Below are 26,109 nucleotides of genomic sequence, written 5' to 3'. Positions count from 1 at the left end.
TGCCCTGGATCTGCTGACTGAGAGAGGTAGCAGTTTTCCTGGAATTACCATACCTTTTCTTAGTACTAACTTGTTTTCAATTTACCAATTGCAGACTTTCTCTGAAATTGTAAACTTCAAACCCAAATAATGAAAATAGTTTATTGTTTATATCTTGGCCTGACATTGAATTCACTTTTTAATTAAACAATAGAGCCTGCCAGAGTCTTTATTTTTGATCTAAGAATATTAAAGAACTAAGAAAGGGTGAAAAAAAGTTGCCTTGGCTAGGGACAGGGTGAAATTTATAACAAGCATCAGAGGTTAATAGTTTGGTGCTAAAACCCATAACTGCCTCTCGGCCTGAAGCAGCAAAATAACAGCTTGTATTTCACACAGTAAAGCTTGTTTTCACAAGTACCTATTAGGTGATGAAATGGGACAGTCAACACTCAAAGTACAGATGGGCCAGAGCATTTCAAAATTTCTATTCATAAAAGAAGAGGGAGTTTATAACTCTCACCTCTAGCACTTCTTTGGGAAATGGTATGCAATAAACCACATGAAGTGACATTTTAGTATTTTCTGTGAAATATTTAAATAACAAATCAGGATAAAATTGAACTTATACCATTTAGAGAATTATATCTGAAAGTTTAACTGCAATGCATTTCCTTAAATTAAACCCTCAACAGTCACCTTTCTGGCAGAAACTGAAAAAGGTCAGTTGAGAGACAAACTAGTAGTTCTCTTCATAGCAATCTGCATCCTCTTGTCATTAAATGTTTCATATACAAATGCTGGTGATAACAGGAGCTAGTCAAAAAAACTCACCATAATTTTCAAGTCCTCTGGCTTCAGGGAAGGAAGCTGGAGGTCCAAGTGACAAAGGCTTTGAAAACGATCTAGGAATTCGCTAATGAGAACAGCAGGCTCATCCAAGGGTAACATCCCAAATCGATCTGTGGAAAAAATAAACTGGAAGATTATATTGGCGTAAAACTGGAAGATTATATTGTCGTAAAACCGGAAGATTATATTGGCGTAAAACTGGAAGATTATATTGGCGTAAATTGTTAAATAAAAAAGTATTAAATCAACAGGGGATATGTGCAATTGATAAGACATTTGATGCTAGTAAGAAATTACTGACTTTTTGATGGGGCTTTGATGATACTTTTGTGATTATGTTTAAAAAGCTGAGTCTCAGGGAAGGTTTCTCAGAAGCAGTCAGGTCTTAGCTGAATTTGAAAGATCAAAAACAGTGTCAAAGCAAAGACTCACAGGATGGTGCATTTGGGGAATTCTAGTTTCACAGGACTGGGACACAGGAAAGGGAGTGGCAGGAGAGCAAGTCAAAGTGTAGGCAGCGGCCAGGCCATGACTTTATTAATGTATGTGATGAGAAACTGCTAGAAAAAAATTTTTTTAAGCAGAAAAGTGATATTCTAGATAACATGCATCAGTTTGGAGTAGAGACTGTAAGGCGTCAGTCTTTCTTGCAAAGAAATAAGCTTGGCAGACGTTAAAGAGATATAAAGTAATAATCTCTGTAAAACACCAGCGGAATGACGACGGAGATTAGGTGCATCGATCACGCAAAACTCAGTTATCAATGAAACCTCCTTAAAAAAATTGAGTGGAATAATATACAGCATTAAATAGAGAAAATGAATATAAACTCATGATATTAAATAGAAATGTAGTACAAATATGGCTTCACGTGTACAAATATGTCAAAACTTATGACATTGTATACCTAAATATGTGCATTTTTGTGTCAATTATACCTCAATAAGGCTGCTTAAAAAATTTTTCCCACTTTTGTTATTGAAAGGGGCCTGAAAGCAGTAACAGCAGCACTTTTATCTACCACTTATTTTATCATTAGCAACTAGACTTTGGCCTGTAATATCATTAAATATTATCAAACTATTTAAAGTTGTTGCAAGCAACCAAATATGTCAAAACACTTCACCAATTTAAAAAGATGCACCATTATACAAGAAAAGTTGGGTTATAAAAATCTAAAATCCCCATCTGATCTCGGAAGCTAAGCAGGGTCAGGCTTGGTTAGTACTTGGATGGAGACCACCTAGGAAGACCAGGTGCTGTAGGCGTGAAAAATAAATAAAATAAAAAATAAGGGATTGTAAGCTGACAAGGTCTTTGCAATCTGTGAGGTCAACCAAGGGTTGCCTCACCTAAAAAAAAAAAAAAGAAAAGAAAAAAAGAAAAAAAAATCTAAAATCAATGGGAAAGATATGGACTTTAAAAAACAAAGTGAGGTTTAACGATAAAAAATTATGTTCTGATGACCAGTGGCTCAAGTTTGACATAACCTGGAAGAAATTAGGTTCCAACACCTTTCTGATTATCTTCTAATTTGGAGTTTGGCCTAATTGCCACACTCTTAAGAAAGTACTAGTAAAAACTTATGCAGGTAAAAGAGTACACAGAGAAGAAATTAAACTCATGAAAATGTTTTAACATAAGTTTAAATATGTTTTATAATTAACATGTGAAGATTTTGTATATTTTAGTATTTGGCCAAAACAATTAGTTGTAGTAAATTAGTAATTGTAATTTAAAATGTTTAATGGGATTTAATTTAGTTTGTAATTATTGGTTAATGTTAGAAAAATATTACCTTCGAATTGTATTTATTAGGCACGCTTAATAAATTTAATAAGTACTTGTGAGTGTTCCTTTCTCCACACAAATCTCTTGAATGTTAAAGAACCAAACCAAAGGACAGTATAACTGGAAGGCCATATTTGATCTATTTAAAAAGCAGAAAGATATAGAACCTGAGTGATAATAGTTGACTTCTAAGCTGACTTCCAGGTTTCTGGCTAGGATAACTGGAGGAGGTCAGCACTATTTACCAAGAAGGAGAAAATGTTAGAGAAACAAGTTTTAAGTATCAGATGGAGAATTCCATTTTCTTTGTGTTGAGTTCTAGGTACCTGCAAGATATTAAGTAGAAATGTGTAGAAGGTAGTTCGAAATATAAATTAAGGTCCAAAGAAAGATCTGGATAGGAGTTGGAGGTTTCCAAGTAGGTGGTAGCTGCAGTTATGAACGGAGTCAAGAAAGTGGTGTTAAGAACCACCGACGAAGCTCTAGGCAGACTCTTAAAAACTTAGGCTGAGCACACTGGCCCTAGATGAATTCATATCCTCATAGGACTGAGTTTTGTTGTACTACACAATGAAATAGCTCAGCCGACTGTAGGAAATCCTGTTATACAGTCATTTTCACTTTAAAAATGTTATTTCTTAATAATCTCTTTCCTATCACCTTTACATTTATTAGTAGATGGCACTCTGTGGTCACTTTCAACCCAATTTTTCCTCTTAGTGGTCATTCATGGAATATTCCAGGGCATCAGTGACCCTGGAATTAGCCTGAGCTGTCCTACTGAAAAAATATACCTGCATGGCACTGATCTGGGGTCAAGCATGAAACATATGGAATGATAATGTTGCTTTGTAACCATGAGCCCCAAGAGCTCTGTGCCTGGTCTTAGTGAGCCTCGCAGAGGACTCTGCTGCTGAGGCTGGTTACAGAGCAGGAATATCCCTATGTGACCAGCAAAATATAAAAAGATCCCACTTGAGACTACATTTTCGGCTCCCTTGTTCTACAGCGTTTCATGCACACATCAATGGTTCTTGATTCAAGAGAGTGCCCTGTACAGCCTGGCTGATGCAGACCACTGTGGGGCAGTCTTTGACTGCGATGACACCTTTACTCAGATGTTGTTATAGTGTGTCGTTTTACTGTAATAAACTGCAGATCTGTAATTACTGTTATTTGAGGTTCCGTGACTCTTTAGCAACCGTTTAACTGCTACTAGTGCCATTATTGCACCAAAGGAAGCTAGAGTAGAACACGGGGCTGCCTGCTATGATAGAAAAAGCAGAGAGTTTGAAATCAGATAAAACCCTAGTTATGGCTCCTCACTAGTTGTTTTTAAGACTTCTGATTCTTAGTTTCCTCACCCCGCAAAATTAGGTTGATAATGTTTACCTCCCAGGGCTCCAGTGAGGATTAAATGGGATAATGCATGCAAGGCTAACCCTCTGGCATGTCAAATGAACTTAATAAAGTTAAGCAGTAACATAACGTGAATGAATGCCAGTCAATTCTTCTTGAAAAGCACAAATAGAAAGGAAATACAAGAACCTCAAAGATTAGACTTTCACAAAGAAATAAACATTAGAAATGCAATGACCAAGAAGAGAGGATAAATGAGAAATCTCGGAAATGAGTACCTGGAGAGGGGCTGTCTGGCCAGAAACAGAACTTCTCGTGGGCAGTACACAAGGCTTTCTTCAGCTCGGCACATCGTTCCTTATCTGAAACCCACAAAGGTAGCAATGCCTTAAAAAAGACTATATAGATGCAAAATCCAAAGGCAAAGAGCCTTTAAGAGTATAGATACAACTAAAAATAAAAAAATAAAAAAAAACTAAGAGAATTTAAAAAATACATAAAAATATTAGCAATTGCATCATCTTAATATTTCCTACATAACAAGTTCTAAATCAAGGTCCTAAGATCAATAACCAGGAGGGTACTATGCATCCTATAAAAAGGGCATTCCGAAGTGTGAGCTCTCACTAAAGCTCTCTCTTTGCCTAAGTGTAAATTTTGGAACCATAAAGTAAATAAACAGACTGTTAATTTCCCAGAGCACATGAAGTCAGGTTCACTCTAAAGTAGCTTAGGTTTTTTAAAAAGGCAATGACTAAAGCTAATAATTAGGGTGAAGACAATCACAAGTTCACCTTGTTATATATAGTAGTACACATTTTTGATCAAATAAGTGGTCTTTTTAGAAAAACTAGTAATCTTTGAATATGGAGAAAAATATAATTTACACTTTATACTTACACCTGTCAAAATCAAAAGCTGAATGTAAACTGGCACAGAGAAAAGCTTGACAGCTGGAGCACTTGAGCATATCACACTCAACTGTGACCCAGCCATATTTTGCACAGACAAGTGGAGACAGCTCGGGCGGCTTACCTGCCCATTTCAAAGAGTATTCATGTTAAGAAAAACAACACTGCAAGTATGTTAAAATGATTAAGTCAGAAATTAAAGCTTGTACTCATTCTTTATGCATATAGGAATAAACACATTAAACTGAGGGGGGAAGCAAGAAGAAAAAGTGTTAAAACTAGGTTTAAAGCACAGACATATCACAAAATGATGAAGGTCATCTGAGTAATAAGCAGAGGGAAAAAGTTATAAACTTTTTCTCTAGTATGTCCTATGTATTTTATATGTTTCAATATTGGTGTGGAATGGCATATAGAAGCTATTCACATCCACCTAAGATGAAACACTAGGGATTTAAAAACATTAGCGGAATGCCTAAGTAATAAGGCATGGTGAAAGCCAGATAAGCAGAAATATTTTCCACCACTCATCTATGTTCTCCTATTGTACCACATCTACTTTTTACCTTCCAAAGAATAATAAAAATATTCATTATCCCTTCTGCCCAAAATTTGATTGTTATGTACTAATGTGTGTGTGTAATCTGTGTTTTAAATAGGCTGAAAGCATCAAGAGCATCTTGACATAATTGGGGTCTGAAAGTTAGAAAGTAGTAATTTCTTATGTGAATTCCCTGATTTTGATGGTTACATTATGGTTAAATAGGAGAAAGTCCTTGTTTGGAGGATATATCTGGGGATAATGAGGTATCACTTTGGCAACTTTCGAGTACTCAGAAAGTTCTTTGTAACCTTTGTGACCTTTCTGTAAGTCTACAATTGTTTTAAATTAGGAAAAAAAAATCATTCTAGTGAACAGGAAATGGCGAAAGTGATGGATGTCACTTCTGAGATTAGGTTACAAAGAGGTTAGCTTCTGTCTGGTTCTGTTTTGCTTATTCACTCTGAGGGGAAGCTAGCTGCCATGTTGTGAACTATCTCAGTGGAGAAGCCCATGTAGCAAGTAACATAGGGAGGGCTCTAGCCAACGGTCAGTACAGAACTGAAACCCTCAATCCAACAGCCACAAGGAAATGAATCCTGCCAACAACCACGTGACCTTGGAAGTGGATCCTTCCAAGATGAGTGCAGTCCCAGCCCACATCTTATTTGCAGCCTGTGAGAGACCCTGAGCCAGAGAACTCAGTTAAGTTGTAGCTGGATTCCAGATGCACAAGAACTGTGAGATACATGATTCTTGTTTTTAGGTCATTAAGTTTTAGGGTAAGTAATAACTACAGTAATAGATAACTGATATACAGAGGAAAATCTAGAAAGAGACAGGAAGTGTAGTATAGTCTCAAAAAACATTAAGTTTGAGTGCCAAGAACTAAAAAAGGATATAGAAAATGTTTCCACTCTACTGAAGAAGGCTTCTTTGCTTGTAGATTCCAATGGAAGTTGTTCTGCTTGGGGTGATCCATTAACTGACTGGAATGTGGAAGATGTGTCCTTCCTAAAATAAAGTGGCAGAGCTGTTAGTAATCCTTTCATGGCATCACTCTGCCTCAACACTTTGTATCCAGCTTCTCTGCCCTTCATGTCATCAATCACATCACACTGGATTTTAACCCTTCTAAAAATCATTTTTGTCATGTTATGCCTCTGCTTAACATTTTCAATGTTCACGATACAGTCGACCCCCTGTATCCATGGGTTCTGCATCCATGGAGTCAACGAATTGCGGATATAAAATATTCGGGAGGAAAAATGTTATGTTTTTGCTGGCATGAACTATGTAGTTAGGCCTATGATGGTTGCCACAATACTGAACATGTAGACTTTTTTTGTCATTATTCCTTGAAGAATTCAGTATAACAACTGTTTACATTGTATTTGCTATTACAAGAATTCTAGAGATGATTTAAAGTATATAGGAAGATAAGTCATACGCAAATACTACCTCATTTTATGTAAGAGACCTAAGCAAGGACTTTGATGTCTGAACATGATCCTGGAACCAATCCCCCTCGGGTACTGAGGGACAACTGTGCTTACTAAATAGAAACCAAACTCTTCAGTCTGGCATTCAAATCTCTTTACAGTTTGGCCATACCTAAGTTACAAGCAACTTCTATCTCCACAGTACTCTACTGAACCTACATGGGCAAACTGTTCCTCTAGTTCACTCACTGCTTACCAACAATATTTTGCCTAACTTTAGTAAACACAAAATATGACTTCAGCTTCTATGCATTATTTAATATGAACCATCTTAGAAATGTAATTCTTTTAAAAGCAGAATAAACAACCTTGATAGTTCTACCTGGATCAACCCTTGATACCCACTCCTCCCCCAAAGAAGTCATAATTTGAAAATTCTAATTAAAGTAAAGATCTTTAGGTAATTTCATGAAAAAATTCAAAGAGAAAAAAACAGAAAAAACAATTGTCTTGTTTTCAGTGAAAGGCATTTCAATAGTGCCTGGAAACAGGAATACAACTATTACAACCCAAAAGAAATTTGTGTTAGTCTCTCTCAAAGAGTTATAGAGAGCCTCAGCGAGGTGTAATTCTTGGAAAAATTCAGAGGATTCATACACTGAGATGGCAAAAAAAGACATTTTACTAACCTCTAACTGAAATTTAGCATTTCCTTCAATTATGGGTAATAAATAAAACCATATTAGCATCAGCAGTACCTGTGAATTTGTCACCAATGGAAATTACAGATATTTTGTCAGCGCATTATAGTTGTTACACATGTTTTGAAATACCGTGTATGCTTATCACTACTTCAAAATTATGGTAGCTAATAGATCTATGACTAGATCTTATTTAACTTTAATAAAGAAGCATGTTACTGAATCACTTTTTCTTACTATCTTGATAACCGTATTCCTACCTAATTTACTTTATACATTTAAAAATATTATTCTGAGAAGGGGTCCATGAGCTTTACCAGGCCGCCAAAGGTGTCTAGGGCTCAGAAAATATTAAGAAGCCCAACTAAGAGGTCAGTCAGGTGCGCATAGTTAGAGGTGCTATTTTTTTCCTTCCCAGCCAAAATCTGACTTATGGCAAAATTCCGCCCATTGATACGAAATCCAGTACAGCCCAAGGAAATTAAGGCCGACTAAGCGTAGTAACCCCAGACTCTTTCAGATCCCAGGACAAAGCCATCCTTATCACCCGAGTCGCCGACCCAGGGGATCCCCTACAGGCCTGCGTTCCCAGTTTGCCGGTGCCGGACCCAGGGTAGACTCGCGAACTCACGCTTCAGCGCCTCCCTCTTCCGGAGCAATCCCCTCATCTATAAGCTGACGGATTTTCTGTGGAGTCGCTTCTGGGGAGCGAGAAACGGCACCCCAATTCTTTTCAACCCCCGCGGCAAACGCAGGTCCCTCACTGGACGCCGCCATGTTGGTCCGTTGCCGAGTTGCTTCCCCGCGGGTTTGAAGGCTCAGGAACTTCCGTTCTGGGCGGTTAAGATCCTCCTCCGCAGGCAGAGACCCGCGCGTTTGCTCACGCAGTCTGCACGCCCAATCTGAACTCGGGGCCCACCCCTTCTTGGCTATTGTAGAACAAGGTAAACCACCACGGGAGGGCTCAGGTGTTTAGGATTAAACCTAAATTAATGGTTTCCTTTATACACGAGCATATTTGGGTTGATAAAGGTTTTCAGAGCGCTGTCTCTCCAAATTCAGCAGGGACGAGGGGCCCAATTTAGTCTTCAAGTAATTAACTTATATGGCCCTCCTAAATTATATCTTTTTTACAAGTGAGGAATTGGCACCTGTCGCTTGAGAGTAAATAATATGAATCCTTAGAAACCTTGTTGCGGGTGGGTTTAGAAGTGTGTGGCATTGACATTATTGAACACTCCTTTGTCCAACAAATATTTATTGTGTCCTGACGCTGCCCTAGGGGCTAGCAATGACAGCAGTGAACAAAGGAGACGTAGTTTTTAGAGGACTTAGACATCAAACAAATGCGTTTTCCTATAGTTTTGAAATTATGATTGTAAGTGCTCCAAAGAAGTACAAAGGGTCTAAAAGGAGGACCTAATTTAGTCTGCATATTCTACTGATACTGTCTGGTGCTGGAGCTAAAACGGATAAGATCGTGGGAAAGAGATCTGCCCAGAATCTTACAACATCCCAGATTGGAAGGAGTTTGTCTCATTATAAACTGAAAAAGACTTGTGACTGAGCAGTGAGCAAAGATGAAAGTGGGATCACCCTTCCAGCTATGAACTCCTCACCCACCAGGATCTTTAACCTAATGATCTAACCACGTTTCCACTGTCCTTAGCCAGCTTAAGTTTATCGCCGGTCATTATCATCTTTCCTTTTCAAAATTTGAATATGGATTGAGAATTAGTTAACATTAAAGAGTTGTTAGTTTTGTTATAAATGATAATGGCATTGTGATTATGGTTTTTTAAAGCCCTTAGATACATCTTGAAGTATTTATGGGTGAACCAGTTTGATGTCTCAGATTTGCTTTAAAATGCTCAAGGAAAAGAAAATATGGGGAGGAATAGATGAAAGAAGATTGCAAAATGTTTTTAATTGTTGGATTTGGGTGATAGACTCGCGGAGGTTCATTATAGTCTTTTTACTATTGAGATGTTTGATAACATCATAATAAATGAAATAAGCTAAAAATAATATATTCTCTTAAATATCTTCTCAATTTCCTTGAATCTTTCTTGCTTTGTAACAATTTCTAGAGACATTTTTGGTTGTTAAAACTGGGGTGGCCAGTGATGCTGTTAAACATCTTAGGATGCACAGCCCCCCACAACACACTTAGACCTCTCAAAGTTCACCATTTGCACTCTCCGTCCCCCCCTCCCCCCCTGCCTGGAAGGCTTTCCGTACCCCCTATGGCTCGTTCCCTCACATCCTTCAGTTTTTTGTGACTTCTTTGTTCAAATGTCACCTCCTCTGTGAGACTTACCCTGACCATTCTATATTAACTTGCAGCTCCCCCTCTTCCCACACAGACTCAAAGATTCTCCTTCCACTTACTCTGCTTTGTTGTTCTCTATAGTGCTTATCTTTTTGTAGAATAATATATGCTTCTCTTATTACGTTTATTTTTCTCTCTGTCCCCATTAGAGTATAATCTTCACAAGAGTAAGAGCTTTGTCTTTTTTCATTGCCGTATCCCCAGTGTCTACAATAGTGCCTGGGACAAAGCAGACAATAAATAGTTTTTAAATAAATGTATGTAAACCTTCTAAAGAATTTAGACTTTATCCTGAAAGACAAAGACAGCCATTGAAACACCTTAAGCAGCACAGTAACATGAATAATTATGCATTTTGGGAAAAATCACCCTGAAGACTATGTGGAGTGGATTAGAGCCTAGACAGGACATAGAGTGACCATTAGGAGGTTGCTAAAGAAGCCCCTGCAGAAGATGATGATGAGCTAAGATTGGGGTGGAGATAGCTGGACGCTGGAAAATTCAAGATACATTTTAGAGCTAAAAACAACAGGACTTGATAATGGGTTACATATAGCAGGCAAGAGAATAGGTTTTAAGCAGGATGCTCTGATTTTGGCCTGAACAACTATGTACGTATACATCTATGTATGTGTGCATCCATTATATGTTTACATATTTACATACATATGTATATATTTGTGCGTATGTTTGTGTGTGAAAGACATTTTGTCTCTTTTCTATAATTTCCCAGTGTGTGGCACATAGCAGATGTTCAGAAGATGTCAGTTTTAAGACATGAGTCAATAAATACTTCTGAAATTTCTTATTTTCAAAGAGTCACTTGGCAAATGTGATGGGGAGGAAAGAGATGGCCATTCCTCCCACATCTATCACTAACTATGTGGCCTTGGGGTCGAGAAACTTCTGATTATGAAATTAAATGGGAAAATGTCTAGGAAAGTGGTTGGTGCATAGTAGAATCTTGGTAAGTGCTAGTTTTCTTCCTAAGCATTTTAGTGTAGGTGGTGGAGGCAGTGATGCACCACCTAGGTCCCCCTTCAGGAATGAAGAACTAATTCCCACAGCCACTGGGAGTACCACCAGCAGGAAGCCCTCAGCTATCAGCCCTTTTTGGAGTTACTTGACTGAAGGCAGCCGTTTACCTTCCCCAGAGCATCCTGCATCCAGGGATGAATCAAGATGGAGATATAAAAGGCCCAGGCCTTTTGCTCCAACTCAGGACAATGCTAAAGGGCTGTCCAGCTTTAGTTTTCTGTAGGGACCTCTGGGGCCAACCTTGAGACTTCATCATCACAGTCCAGCTTCTCTTCCTTCCCACTCCTGCTTCCTCCTCTTCTTCCCATGAAGTTGATCCCAGGTGCTCTCCCCCAAACCCTCTGGCATGCTAATCTCCCTCTCAGGGTCAGCTTATCCGTTTTGTTTATCCCAGAGAAGCAGACAGCTCTGCTATTAGCTCCAACCGTCATTGTCTTTATTAAATGTGTTTTTCTTTAATGTGAGATATACAAAAAATTGATGTATATAAACTTTTTGTGCTACGTAGGACCTCTCTTAAGAATGAGTCAAACATACTATGTTCACTAGTATAATTCTTTCATGAAGTAGAAAAATGTGTCAAACAGCAAAATTTGTATTTTTAGGGAAAATTTAATGTCTTTAAAACTTGACAATAGGTTTTTAAATGGGTACACATTAATCAAACATTTTGATTTCTCATGAGCTATTTTTTATTGATATGTAACTTTCAAAACAAATTTCACCCTTTAATGAAGTGGTTTTATATTGTATTCACGGAGTTGTGCAACCATCACCACTATCTAATCCCAAAACTTTTCATTACGCCATTAGCAGTTGTTCTTCATTCTTCCCTTCCCTCAGCCCCTGGCAACCACTTACCTATTTTTGGTCACAATGGATTTGCCTATTCTGGTTACTTCATTTAAGTGGAGTCATAAAATATGTGGCTTTTTACATCTGGCTTCTATCACTTAGCATAATGTTTTCGAGGTTTATTCATGTTGTAGCATGTATTAGTATTTCATTTTTGTATGGCTGTACCATGTTTTGTTTTTCTATGTATTCATTGATGGACATTTGGGTTATTTACACTTTTGGGCTATTATGAATGATGCTGCTATGAATATTTGTATACAATTTTTTTGTGTGGACGTGTTTTCAGTTGTCTTGGGCATATATCAAGGTGCAAAATTTCTGAGTCACCTGGTAACTCTATGTTTAACATTTTGAGAAACTCTCAAATATTTTGCAAACATGTTCTCCTATTCTGTTGGTTGCCTTTTCACTTCCTTGATAATGTCCTTAGATGCATAAATGTTTTTAATTTTGGTGAAATCCAATTTGTCTTGTCTTTTCTTGCCCATGCTTTTGGTGTCATATCTAAGGTTCTATTGCCAAATCCAAGATCTTTAAGATTCACTTTTATGTTTTCTTTTAATAATTTTATGGTCTTAGCACTTATATTTAGGTCATTGATCCATTTAGGGTTAATTTTTATATATGGTCTGAGGTAGGGCTCCAACTTGATTTTTTTCTATGTGGAAATCTAGTTGACCCAGCACCATTTGTTGAAGAGACTATTCTTTCTCCATTGAATGTGCTTGACAGTCTTGTTAGATATTCATTGCCCATAAATATATGGGTTCTTAACCTCTTTTTAATCAGGTATGTTGACTACTGTTTTTAAATTTCATTGTTAAATTGCATTTGTAGTTTGTATTTATCCAACGATGCCTTACGTCTATGAGACTTTTTGATCACGTTCCTCTTTTACTAAAAGAGCTAAGCATGACTCTACATTTTTCTTTGGCAGAGATTATTCAGGTTAATCTGCAACTTCACAGATGTATAAAACCAGTAGCCTGACCTGTTTTACTTGACCAGATCTCTTTGCTTTCGTGCTGATGAAATCATCGAAGGCTAAATTAAAGGGAAATTATTATCTAAAATGTTGCCAGTGCTTAAAATCAACAGCATATCATCATTTCTTTATTAATTTTTTATTCTTAAATATAATTATATTTTAGAACATCCTGAAAATAAGCATAAGAAAAAATCCATAACTTCACTCTTCAACACAATAACCATTAGCATTTTATCATTTCTCTCTTTTGGACTTAGTACTAATTCCACTTAAACCAGGGGGTCTGGGAACTTGGCTTGAATAGTGTCCTCCTGAAGTTTATGTCTACCTAGAGCCTATGAATGTGATCTTATTTGGAAATGGGGTCTTTGCAGATATAATTAAGATGAAGTCATATTGGATGTGGGCAGGTCCTAAAGCCCACATGACTGGTGGCCTTTTAGGAAGAGGGAAATTTGGACACAGAGATGCACAGAGAGAGCATCCTGTGATGAGACTGGAACAATGCAGCTGCAAGCCAAGGAATGCCAAGGATTGCCAGAAGCCACCGGAAGTCAAGAAATGAGCACGGAACGGAGTCTCCCTCAGCTCCTCCAGAAGGAACCAACCTTGCCGTTAGCTTCATCTTGGACTTCTGGCCTTCAGAACTGTGAGAAAATAAATTTCTTTTGTTTGAACCACCCAGTATATGGTATTTTGTTATGGCAGCCTTAGCAAAGTAATACACCAAGGAAACAAGTATAGGTAAGGCATAAAGTACCATTATTTCACCATCCTCTAACTGAAATTTAGCATTTCCATTATTTAGGTAGGCAACAACCACAGTGGTATAATTATACTGTGACTTTGTCACCAGTAGAAATAGGTATTTGCATATCCCATTGTAGTTACTACAAATACCTTAAAATATTGTTTCTAGTTTATTTTAAACTATAGTAGTTATGAAACTCCCACTTGACCTTGTTAGTTAATGTGTTTAATATAAGAGGTACATGAATTACTACATCACAAAGTTAATTGTTTTACTGTTTTGATAGCTATGTTTTATTATAATTGGTCGCCTAGATAATCCTATGTATTTTATTTTATGCACTCAACATATTTTTCTGAAAAAGTATCCATAGACTTCACCAGTTCAGAGGTTCATAACCCTCGATGTAAGCAGTGAAATATGAATGGAGAAACGAGAATATTGTCCTTTGAAGTCTCAGGGGAAATGAAAGTCAGTGGGGCTTTTTCAACCTGCTATGCAGTGTGGTGGACAAGGGTATACCCAGATCCACTCGGATCTTGACACTTAGAGAAATTCCTCCCTCCCAAACCCTATTCCTTTTGTTTTGTTTTGTTTTGTTTTTTGAAGTGAAAGATTGTTCAGGTGCTGAAGGCAACTCCAACTTCGCTCGAATTTATTTGGAGTCTTTGGATTTCTTTAACACCTTTTTGGTTTTGGCCATATTTGTAAATTTAAATTCTAAAAGACAATGTGCTGTCTTGGGGGTGAGAGGTCTTCATTCAACGTTTCCACCGAAGATGACAGAAAAATGGCTGCACGTTAAAAAGAATGATGAAGCTCACGTCCTCGGCGCTGCCTCTGGGAGGTGGCAGCCATCTCCTATTCGGCATCACTATTGCCCTCAGACCCCTCCTGAAGCCCAAGATCATCAAAAACAGGACCAAGAAGTTCATTCGGCACCAGTCAGGCCAATATGTCAAAATTAAGTGTAACGCGCGGAAAGCCAGAGGCGCTGACAGTAGGGTGCGCAGAAGGTTGGAGGCTGGATCTTCATGCCCAACGTGGTTATGGGAGTGACAAGAAAACAAAGCACGTGCCGCCCAGTGGCCTTTGGAAGTTCCTGGTCCACGATGTGAAGTAGCTTGAAGTGCTGCTGATGTGCAACTAATCTTACTGTGCTGAGATTTTGCACATTGTCTCCTTAAGGAACGGCAAAGCCTCTGCGGGAAGAGCAGCCCCGCTGGCCATCGGAGTCACCAATCTCGATGCCAGGCTGCGCAGCGAAGAAAATGGACAGGCAGCTTGTGTGCACATTGTATTTTGGTTAATAAAACCATAAAATTCTGCCATCTGGCATTTCCTCTCTCGGAGGGAAAGAAAGAATAATGAAGCCCTGTTAAAAAATAGTAATATATCCAAGACATAATGTATAAAAGAGCAAAAGCCATCTACAGAATATACTTTGTATAATCCCATTTATGTACAGACTAAAATAGAATACCTGTACGGATCCACATATGTGTATGTAAATACACAGAAAAAGATCTGGAAGGATAGACAGCAAACTGTTAACAGTCTTTTGGAGTGGGGACTACGGCTGGGAGGAGAGTGAAGGGGAGAGTTTTACTTTTTCTATATATTCTTCTATTTATGGTAGATTACACAATAAGGATGTATTTGTTATTTTAAAAATTAAAGACATAGTATAGTTACTAAATTGCTATTGGGCCAATCTTGGGACTATTACAACTTATATATTATTATTTCACCTCTCCCAGCTGAGTGAATAAAAAGCATATCTTAAGAATCTATTTTATGTAATAAATATCTTAGTAAATATCTCACATTTGTATTATACTTAATGGTTTGCATCTATTATAACTCTAGAGGTAGGGTATTAATTAGGATTTTATTGGCTTCAGGTAACAAAACCAATTTAACATAAGCAAGAAGGAAAATTTGGTAGAACAGTGTTTCTTAAAATTGAGTGATGTTCATTCCGCCTTTTAATTTTGTTTATCCTGTTTTAAACAGAAAGCCTCCTCTTCAATGTTGACAAGTTATATTTATGAAAAATGTTACTTAAATGCATAAATTCTTTATAAGCTCCTTATAGTGCTTATAAAAATAAAATTATAATAAACTTATAAATAACCATAAAATCAAAACAATATTTATTAGTGACATTAATTTACTCTGATGAATGATGCTGCTTTGCCAAACTATCACCAAGGTATAAAAAATATGTCTCAGTTTAGATTCTTTATTAAAGCTGCTTGTTTAATTTAGTTTCAATAATATTAACACATGCAGAGAGTTCCTATTCATTTAAGCTTGTTACACCCAAAATACAAAGTGATATTAATAATTTCAAGGCTTTGTTTACTTGTTTGGGATAATTGGATGTGATACTTCACAAATCTTTGCCATTCCTCTAATGTCAATTTAATGAGATGTCGCTTGATGTCTTCATAAAACTGTCCTGTTCCCTTGTAGTTGTGTTACCTAAATCTGTATCAAATAAGAATATAAATCAATTATTGCTGGAATTTGGAACAGGAAATCATATCTGGACTTCAAGTTCAATATTGCAGATGTTGAAAAAAAATCATCTAGTTTTATTCCAGAACTTTCTATTAGATTTTGGGGGGAAATAAGTAAACACTCAAACAACTCATTCACATAACTTTAAAAGTGATGGACCATTATTCAGTTTTTTAAAAAATAAGTTCCTACTTTTTACTGGACTTGGAACATTAGGACCGCTGTGAAATTTACTTTGAATTTCCTGCTGTGATATCATGCTGACTTCATTTGGTATGAGCGCATATTTACATGTTATGAAGAGGCAGCCTTTGTCCTCTTCTCATTAGCCTGCTGCAGCTAAAGTGACATCACTGCATCACATGGACGTTTTCCTGATGTCAAGTATAAAACTAAACTTATTAAATAACAATAAAACAAAGTTGAATTCTGTTTGCCTTTCAGTTATAAAACACCAGTGCAAGAAAGTTTGTTTTCATAACTGACATGTAACCCTTCCCCCGACCCAGTCTTCCCCACTCTCAGTGTCCTGCAGCAGAGTTGTATCATCGTTCAAAGTTCATAGTTTATCTTAGGGTTTACTCTTAAGGCTGTACCTTGTATGGGTTTGGAGAAATGTCTAATGACACGTATCCACCCTTATAGTATCATACAGAATAGTTTTACTGCCCTAAAAATGGTTCGTGCTCCACTAATTTACCCCTTCTCTCCCCCCAAACCCCTGGCAACTACTGATCTTTTTACCGTCTCCGTAGCTTTGCCTTTCACAGACCGTCACATAGTTGGAATTAAACAGTATGTAGCCTTTTCAGGTTGGCTTCTTTCATTTAGTAATATGCTTTTATATTTTTATTTATTTTTTTAGATTTTATTTTATTTTTATTTTTTTAAATTTATTTTTATTATGGTGACATTGTTTAACGAAATCCAGTAAGATTCAGGTGTACGATTCAGCAGTAAGGCATATTTACATATCGCATCGTAAGTAATACACTTTAAAATTTTCGCTATGTCTTTTCATGGTTTGATAGCTCATTTCCTATTAGTGCTGTATACTATTCCATTGTATGGCTACACCACAGTTTATTTACTCATTCATGTATTGTAGAGCATCTCGATTGTTTCAAAGTTTTGGCAATTACGAGTAAAGCTGCTATAAATATCTGCGTGCAGGTTTTTGTGTGGACACAAGTTTTCAACTCCTTTGAGTAAATACTAAGGAACATGATTGCTGCATTGTATGGTAAGAGTATGTTTAATTTTGTAAGAAACTGCCAAACTGTCTTTCAAAGTAGATGTACCATTTTGCATTCCCACCAACAATGGTATTGCTGTTGCTCCACATCCTTGTCAGCACTCGGTGTTGTCAGTGTTTTGGATTTTAACCATTTTAATGTATGTAGGAGTTTTCCATTATTGTTTTTAATTTTTTTTTTTTTTTAGATGAGGCAACCCTTGGTTGACCTCACAGACTGCAAGGACCTTGTCAGTTTACAAGCCTTGCTTGCTTGCTTGCTTGCTTACTTGCTTGCTTACTTCTCGCTTTCTTTCTTTCTTTCTTTCTTTCATTTTTATTTTTTATCTTTTATGCCTGCAGCACCTGGTCTTCTTAGGTGGTCTCCCATCCAAGTACTAACCAGGCTTAGTTTCCGAGATTAGACGGGATCGGGCTTGTTCAGGGTAGCATGGCCATAGACTATTGTTTTAATTTTTAATTCCCTAATGACATATAATGTTGAACATCTTTTCATATGCTTATGTACTATCTGCATATCTTTTTTGGTGAGGTATCTGTTAGCTCTTCTTCCCATTTTTAAATAGAGTTATTTTTTACTTATTGTTGAGTTTTAAGAGATCTTTGCATATTTTGGTTAACAGTTCTTTATAAGATATGTCTTTTGTAAATATTTTCTTCCAGGCTGTGGCCTGTGTAAACACATTAGTTACCAGCCCTAATGTTAATCAAATGCCTGCCTGAATACTCTAAGAGGGAACCTTAAAGTTTCTATAGCTCATCCATCCTCCAGAGCAGGTCCTTCCAACTTGAATACGTAAAGGTAAGGTATTTCAGGACCTCCTGGTCCTTTTGTACTCCCCGTTTTTTCTTGCACTTTTATATTTTAATTCTTCTTTTCCTACTGTATTCCATTTAGAAAGTACTAGTCATGACCCGCTAAACCGATCTCATGACTTAATGTTTCAAAAACACTGTGGTAAGTGAATCTGCCCATTAAAAAAGATAACACACATAAAAGTGTCTAGTTCACAGAAGGTGGCCAATAAATGTGAGCCCTTGTCCTCCTTTTCTTTGGGCAGACAAACTTAATCCTAGCTACAATGTGTATTTTGTGTTTCTATGACATCTTATGTATAATGCTTATGTGTGTAATGCTTATATGTGTAAATGATTATAATTTTTTTTTTGTAATTAACTAAATTAAAGACTAATTACTTTGGGCTTCTCAATATCAATGCTAATTTGATCTGGGCTGATGACAAGCAGTTAATTACTTTTGACTATTTACCAAGGAATTTATATGATCCTGGGTCATATTTAATATATAACGAACTAACCAACAGTCCAAGAAGTAAACATTTTTAAAGGGCTGCTATGCATTGATTGCTAATATGGGAATATGACCTTACATTTACATAAAATATTATTCTTTTCTATGTATATTCACGTATACAATTTCATTGATCTCTCACAATAACTCTGAGATGCTGCTAAAGCAAGAGATATTACTCCCATTTTGCATGTGATAAAACTGGGATACAGAGAATTACACTTGTGTTTTCAGCCCTGCCTGTAGATTAGAATAACTCAGGGAACTTCAAAAATACGGCCAATGCCTGTGCTCCAGAGATTCTGATCCAAACAGCTGGATATATTTTACAAAATGGCTTCAGGTTAGTCCAATGTGCAGGCAGGGTTGAGAGCCACTGGGTTACACAGTGTTGAATTTCAGACACCAGTATGAGAAATAAAACTAGATTTCATAATATAGCGAGTACTTTTTACCACTTCCCCAATCCTCTATTCTCACACCGCATTAAAAGTTGTCATTATAGGACCTCTGCTGGAAAATAGTTCTGGAAAATAGTTGTGGAAATTTGTTTGAATCGTTGTATGTATTCAACATTTATAAAATAGATTTCCTGGAAAATATTCTCAATGCAGACTTCTTGCTAATTTTGACTAACTTGTTTTCTGAGTTAATGTGAACTGAGAGCTCTTCCTGCTTGTCATGCTATCTTTATGGGTTAGCTTCAGGAGGGTAGAGATGGTCCTGCTGTCTCAAGTATTATGATAGCCCATTCTTACATATTTTATTATGCATCTCTAAAAAATAGAGATTTTCTAATATATCCTTGATATCATCATATTACATTAATTCTTTAATAGTCTCTAATAATCTTTCTTTGTCATGAAATTATTTTTTAAATTTGATTTGTTCAAGAGGATCACATACATTCTGTTGTAAATTCCCTTTAATCTGGAATTGTTCTTTTAAGAACTATTTTTTAAAAACGTTTTATGTGGGAAAAATTCAAATATATATGAAAGAAGTGAGAGAATAGTGCAGTGAACTCCAAGTACCCATCATCCAGCTATACTGAGCATCGACTCATGGTCATCCTTGTTTAATCTACATTCTCATCCTGTCTCACATGGCCCGCTGCCTGGATTATTTTGAAGCAAATCTTAGATATCAGCATTTTACCTGTAAATATTTCAGTATGATTCTCTAAAAGATAAGAGGTCTTTAAAAAAAAAAACATATCCACAGTATCTAAAAAAATTAACAGTGATTCCAATATCCGATCAAATTTTTCCATTAAGAAAATAGTGGTTTCATTCTATCAAAATGCAAACAAGGCCTAAACACAGCATTTGGTTGATATGTCTCTTAAAACTCTGTTAACAATCTGTCAGTTTCCTTTTCCTCTTCCTTCTCTTCGAAAGATAATATTGAAGAAAATAGGCTGTTCATTCTATAGTTTTCCACATTATGTATTTTTCAGATTACTCCTTCAAGATATCATTTAACACATTCTCTGTTCCTTTTATTTCCTGTAAACTGGTAGTTAGAGCTACAAGTTTGACTTTATTCAGATTCATTTTTTTTGGTAAGACTCCTTCATGGATGAGTTTGTGTACTTTTGTCAGCAGACACGTAATGTCTGGTTGTTCCTTTTTGTTATGCTAGGAACCATTTATTGTCATTACTTAGATCTATTATTCCATTAGGGGTTACCAACCTCCTATTTTGTTTTTCATGACATTGACTTATTGACAAGACCAGGCTAGATATCGTGGAGATTGTCCCCTGCATGTGTTTGTTTCACATGTTCCTTTGTCCCCTGAAAGTTCCCATAACTGGATATTATAGCTTAAATCTTGATTAGAGTCAAGTTAATGTTTTTAGCATTAGTACTTTATAGGTGACATTGTATACTTCATATTACATTATATTGGCAGGTACATATTGTCTGCATGCACTTATTTTGAAGGTCTCTCTCCAAATATGTTAATAACCATTAAAGTGTACCCACATTCCACATTAAAAAAATTTGGCTATAACCTTTTAAAAAAGCTTTTAAAATTTAATAACTTTAAATTTAGTTAAGAATAAATCTTTCATTTTGTTTTTGGAATTTAAAATTGATTTTATATATTTAAAATTGATTATATATATTTATAATATGTTTTCAATTGATTGGTTAATGTATCTTATTTTTGTAGACTTTTTTTTCCTTTGTATTATAAGGAACTTCTAACACATACAAAAGTAGGCAGAACAATATAATGAATAGTTCTCATGTACTCAGAACCTAGCTTCAGCTTATGGTTAATGTTATTTCATCTAGCTCCCCATCTCCTTCTCCCTTCCTGTATTATTAAAACATTTTAAAATGAGATATAATTCACATACATAAAATTCACCCTTTTCAAGTGTAGACTTCAGTGCTTTTAACATTAACAAAATTGTGCAACCATTTCTATTCAATGATTTTTTTGTGTATTCATAGTTTAGAACCTTTACAAGTCTCTTCAATCTGTAGATTTCTCTCTCCAAATCTTTTTCCTATGCAATTTATTTGTTGAAGAAACTTGGTTGTTTATCCTTTGAGTTTCCATAGTCTGGATTTTGCTATTTGCATCTCTGTGGTATTATATGTTCCTCTGTATTCTATGTTTTCTATAAATTTATAGTTAGATACAGAAGTCTTATGAGGTTCAGATTCAGTTTTTTCCTACAAGACTACTTCAAGTCATGTTTATGTTTTAGAGACACATATATCTCATCTTTTATTTTGTGATGCTAGCAGTGGTTGATGCTCAATGGATTAGTCTCTGAATTCATTAAGGGTTGCAAAATGGTGATATTCTATCATTCACTTTTTATTTGTTACTTGGAATACGTAGCTTACTCCTAGTAAAAGAAAATTTCCTGTCTACAGCCATGCTACTCTGAACGAGGTGGATCCCGTCTAATCTCGAAAGCTAAGCAGGGTGGGGCCTGGTTAGTGCTTGGATGGGAGACCACCTAGGAAGACCAGGCGCTATAGGCGTAAAAAAATAAAAACATAAGGGATTGTAAGCTGATAAGGTCCTTGCAATCTGTGAGGTCAACCAAGGGTTGCCTCGCCTAAAAAAAAAAAAAAAAGAAAATTTCCTTTATCTACTATTTGGTTACATACACAGTGGTACAGATTGTTTAGAAAATTAGCATTTATTAATTTTGATTTTTATATTTTAGAGCCATAGACTTTTTTGCAGGTCTCAGATATTTTCGTAAGCAGTGCGTTATAGTGCTTAACGGGTAAAACACCTGCCCACAGGGATTGAAGTAGGAAAATAAGGAGGCGGGGTCAGTGGCGACAGGAAATTTGAACTGAGGTATGAATCCTCTGCTCTAGCAGATTTTCTTTTTTCTCCGCATCACATAAGGTTCTCCCATATGAAGCATCACGGGGAAAAAAAAAAACAAAACAACCTATAAAACCACCAGATCTAAGACCCTTGTAAAGTTTTGTTTCCCTTGCGGAATTTATATGCTTTTCCCTTATTATTCATGGACATCAGTGAACAATCTGTATTTTCCCACTTTGCACCGCGCCCAGTAAGTTCAAAGACAAATTTTGTTTAATTTTGGAACAACAGGAATTTCTAATCTGTACAACTGCATTTTCCCTCAATCGACCTTCCGTACCTGTTCCTGTCTTTAAGCCGATTCAAGGGGTTTGACTGAACAAAAACATTTTGCATAGCCATCAGTCACCTATGAAAATACCTTTTTCTTGGCACTCTAGTCGCTGCTGGGTGTTATTTTTAAAATCTTTACTAACGTAATGAACCAGAAATGGTTTCTCATGGGGGAGGGGTCTTGTGTTTCTATAATTACTCGTGAGCTTGAACATTTTCCCATGTTTGTTAACTAAAACTGTTTGCTTGGGACGTAGCTTATATTGAATTGGGGAGTTCAGCTTGTCGACTGAAAGACTAGAGAAATGAAACCCAGAAATACCTCCTGCTTACATTTAAGCTTTGACTCCGCCCCTGGATTTTACCCCCTCCAAGGGAGCCCTTTGTGTCTGTCAACGGTCAGGGAAAGTGATCTCAGTCTGTAAAGCTGGCGGGACACTGTATCGTCCCCAGCTACGCCTATTATGTGCATATCCTACTTCAGATTTCAGTGTCTACGGGGAAGAGTTCCTGAACCCCGAACGTGCCGGAGTACGGGCAGCCGCCGGGGCTCCTTCTGCAGGCGTGGCCGATCCCGCTCGGCCTTCGATTGGCCCGCCTGATCCCGCAGGAGCAGCCGCGACGCGGGCTTGCTTAGCGCGGTGGATGCGAGTGAGGAGTGGCTGCTTCTGCCTTCCTCTCCCCCCCCACCGCCACTTTTTTTTTTAAGCCATAGCTATGGTTACCACGTCTCTCCCCGCCTCCCTCTACCAGCCAAGAAGACGACTGGCCATTGGCTGCCTGTCACCAAGTCAGCCAGTCATTGGTCACCGGTGAAGGCCCGGCGCTCCCCCTTCCCCTGCCTCCCGGGTCTCTAGAGGAGCCCAGGAAGGAGGCTCGGCTAGTGCCGCCGGGCCAGGGGCTGCCGGGACCGGGCTGCGGCAATCGTTAGCGGGTCATGTCGGCCGCCCAGGGCTGGGACAGGAACCGCCGGAGGGGAGGAGGTGCCGCGGGCAGTTGTGGCGGCGGTGGAGGTAGCGGGGCTGGCGGGGGCAGTGGGGGCAGCGGGGGTCGGGGAACTGGCCAGCTCAACCGCTTCGTGCAACTCTCCGGGCGGCCGCACCTGCCAGGTGAGTCGTGGGACGTGGTCCTGACAGCTTGCGGGCGCGGCGGGAAGGTGACTGCTGTCTTTTCTTTTCTCTCTTGCTTTCTTTTCCTTGGGTGGAGGAAAGACAGGCCCCACGCATAGCTCAGAGACTGGGGCTTAGAGAAAAGGAAGGGTGTCTTTGAGGTCAGGGGGGCGGGGGGAGGGAACAGGAACACAGTGAAAAAAAAAAAAAAGTATTTTTGTTCTGTTGAAATCTCTGTGCTGAGAGTTGCGTTTTCAAAGGAGAGGCCACCGTCTCATTGACATTCCTAAATGTTTCGCTTACTCGGTTCCCAGTCTCGTCCTCTTCCGTAGTTTGATCTTGTAAAAGAAAGACATTGGCGCCTAGCCGTGGAAATTATTTTTAAAAGGGTACTAAATTGAGGAGAGAAGAGGGAAGAGCATTCCAAAGAGTGATTTTTGTGAAAAAAACACCTCAAGTGTGTAAAAGTTAGGCATGCTGAAACAAGAAAGGAGGATTGGGGAGGGGGGTGGTTGTTGGGAGATGGGTGGGAAACGGATCCAAGATTACTAGGGAAAGCTAGTTGAATTAATATTTTGGAATGTCCAGAGACAGAATGGATAGTGTGTCTGGATTTTGAGGAGAGAAAACGAAGATCAAGAATATACATGGTGACAAGATTATGCTCTGTCCACTATGTAAAACAGCTGGTTGAGAATTGGAAAAATGTATCCAATGTGATTATTTCACGTTTTGGCCTACAATTCCCTATCCTCCGGTTCAGATGCCTTAAAAAACAAAGACAAATCGATATGTGTGCAGACGATTGGAAAGAGAGAGATTTGTAAGTGAATATTCAGTATAGTAGAAGGAAGGTAGGGAAGTAAATACTGCACAGAATGTCAGATGTTAATTGGGCAAGCTTGTTTTTACCATGAAGAGAAGTACCAGGAATGATGTTAATCATTCACCATGTTTTTTTGTGATAATGTTGATTTTATCAATGATATATTTGTTGAGCCGATGAGTTTTGAGAACATCATGGGTTTTGAATTGTTTACTACCGAACCTTGTACTTCTACGAAGTCAAAAATTGTTATTTGATTAATTCGAAGATAACAAAGGGAATTTTGTACAGCCAATGGAACAATTGCTTATATTTGTGATGAGGTTATTGACGTGTGCTAGAAATGCAAATTAATCCACTTTTATGTACTATTAAAATTAACATTAAAATGGTTTTAAACGGTCAAATGTATAATATTCCAGGAGTTGGGTTTGAGATGATAGTATCAAACTAGGTATTCTAGAATTGCTAAATATGTATCTGATCTTAAACATGGAAAGGAAAAAGTCTTTTATTCTTACCCCAAATTAACAGCAAAAACTTATATTTTTGTGTATTGACAGATTAGAAGGTAAATCTCTTACCAAAGACTATCACCAGCTTGCCCTCTACCTCTGCAATATTTAAGTCTTTGATCTTAGATTAATTATACCATGAGCTTGATAGAGGCATTTCCAGGCTCCAAGAACCTGGTTGGTGCACTTCCTTGCTGCCACCACCTGATGGCAGTGGAAGCCATGATTTCTGATAAGGGGCTCCGTTTTGAACCTATTATTTCTGCATTCCTTTAGCACACAAGGCCAAGAAAAGCCATTTGTCTAGAGATAAAGATAAACGTGTTTAAACTGAAAATTCATGCTATGGGGTCATCAGCGTCTTCTTTCAGCTTTCTTCTCCCCTTGACTGGCACTTCATTCTTCCTTCTCCAAGTAGGCAGCCTCTGTTCTTCACCCTCAGAATGGGGAACATTTCATATCTCAATATATATACTTTGAAATTTTTTTTACACCAGTACTTTATTTTTTTAAGTATTGCATTTCGAGCTTCCCTTCCCTCTTTGATTGAAAGGTTTTATTCTGAGATGTTTAAAAAGATTTTAGGTGATGGGGAGGGATAGAAATGTCTCGGCCTATTTTATGGTTGACCCTGGAGGTAAAAAAATAATAAGTTTGTGTAGCTAATGTTCTCTCTCCTTTGAACTCTAATCCTATTTTTCATTCTTTTCTACCAATACTTCCAGTTACTGAACACCCAGATCCTTTTCTTACTTTTTGCACGTCTGCCCTCTCTCCAGTGATCAGTGAAACAAAACAAAACAACCTGGTCTCCCTGGAGTGTTCTCGCTCTCTTTCAGTGATAGCATCGTTATGCATGCAGTCTTGCAAACCTGAAACTTGGCCATCCTCCTTAACGTTTTCCTCTCCCTCGTGTTTTAGGTGTAGTCAATCACAGAGTCCCATTTTATTTCTTCCCTGACTCCAGTCCATGCCACCATCATCCCTCACTTAGGTCTCCTGCAATAGCTTTCTAAGCAGTGTGCCTGCTTCTACTCTTGCCCATAATTCTTACAGCATACTGATCTTTTTGTAAGCACACATCCTTTCCTATCTCTGCTTACAGCCCTTTACAAGCTTTTCATTGTTCTTAGGATAAGGCAAAAATCCTTAACAGACCTAAAAGGCACTCTATGGTCTGGCCCTTCTCTAACGCTACAGTTTAATGCTACATCATAGGTTTAGTTCTTGGAGCTTTTCCACCTCCTTCGGCATGTCATGCTCCTTTCTGCCACTGGGCCATTGCACATGCTATTGCATCATCCAGAAACCCTCTTACTCCCCATTCTAGTCTTTTTTTAAAGCTGCTCTTCCATTGGATCTCAGCTTGATCACTCTTT

General features: G+C 37.7%; 2 protein-coding genes and 2 pseudogenes across 4 annotated transcripts in view; 3 read left to right on the top strand and 1 right to left on the bottom strand.

The window, feature by feature from the left end:
- ZC3HC1 (zinc finger C3HC-type containing 1) overlaps positions 1-8,433 on the bottom strand; it is a 13,485-nt gene extending 5,052 nt beyond the window's left edge. The window contains exons 1-5 of one of the 2 annotated variants that reach the window (XM_006910523.2): positions 8,208-8,433; positions 6,336-6,447; positions 4,882-5,032; positions 4,260-4,343; positions 814-941 (exon numbers count right to left, since the gene is read on the bottom strand). In XM_006910523.2, the coding sequence (XP_006910585.1) occupies positions 814-941; positions 4,260-4,343; positions 4,882-5,032; positions 6,336-6,447; positions 8,208-8,353 (621 nt within the window). In that variant the 5' untranslated portion in view covers positions 8,354-8,433. The remainder of the gene's footprint in view (positions 1-813; positions 942-4,259; positions 4,344-4,881; positions 5,033-6,335; positions 6,448-8,207) is intronic. The other variant, XM_025045945.1, reaches the window with a different exon arrangement.
- Positions 8,433-15,369, top strand: LOC112478698 (annotated as a pseudogene).
- Positions 15,370-21,527: 6,158 nt separating this feature from the next.
- LOC112478813 lies at positions 21,528-21,646 on the top strand (annotated as a pseudogene).
- Positions 21,647-23,087: 1,441 nt separating this feature from the next.
- KLHDC10 (kelch domain containing 10) overlaps positions 23,088-26,109 on the top strand; it is a 49,442-nt gene continuing 46,420 nt past the window's right edge. Inside the window, exon 1 of one of the 2 annotated variants that reach the window (XM_006910522.2) lies at positions 23,088-23,389. In XM_006910522.2, coding sequence (XP_006910584.1) covers positions 23,218-23,389 — 172 coding nt within the window. In that variant the 5' untranslated portion in view covers positions 23,088-23,217. The remainder of the gene's footprint in view (positions 23,390-26,109) is intronic. The other variant, XM_015588372.2, reaches the window with a different exon arrangement.

Source organism: Pteropus alecto, unplaced genomic scaffold (genome assembly GCF_000325575.1).
Source record: "Pteropus alecto unplaced genomic scaffold, ASM32557v1 scaffold22, whole genome shotgun sequence".
Taxonomy (NCBI): Eukaryota; Metazoa; Chordata; class Mammalia; order Chiroptera; family Pteropodidae; genus Pteropus; species Pteropus alecto.
Note: the sequence above shows the minus strand (reverse complement) of the source record. Positions and strands in the feature narration are given on the sequence as shown.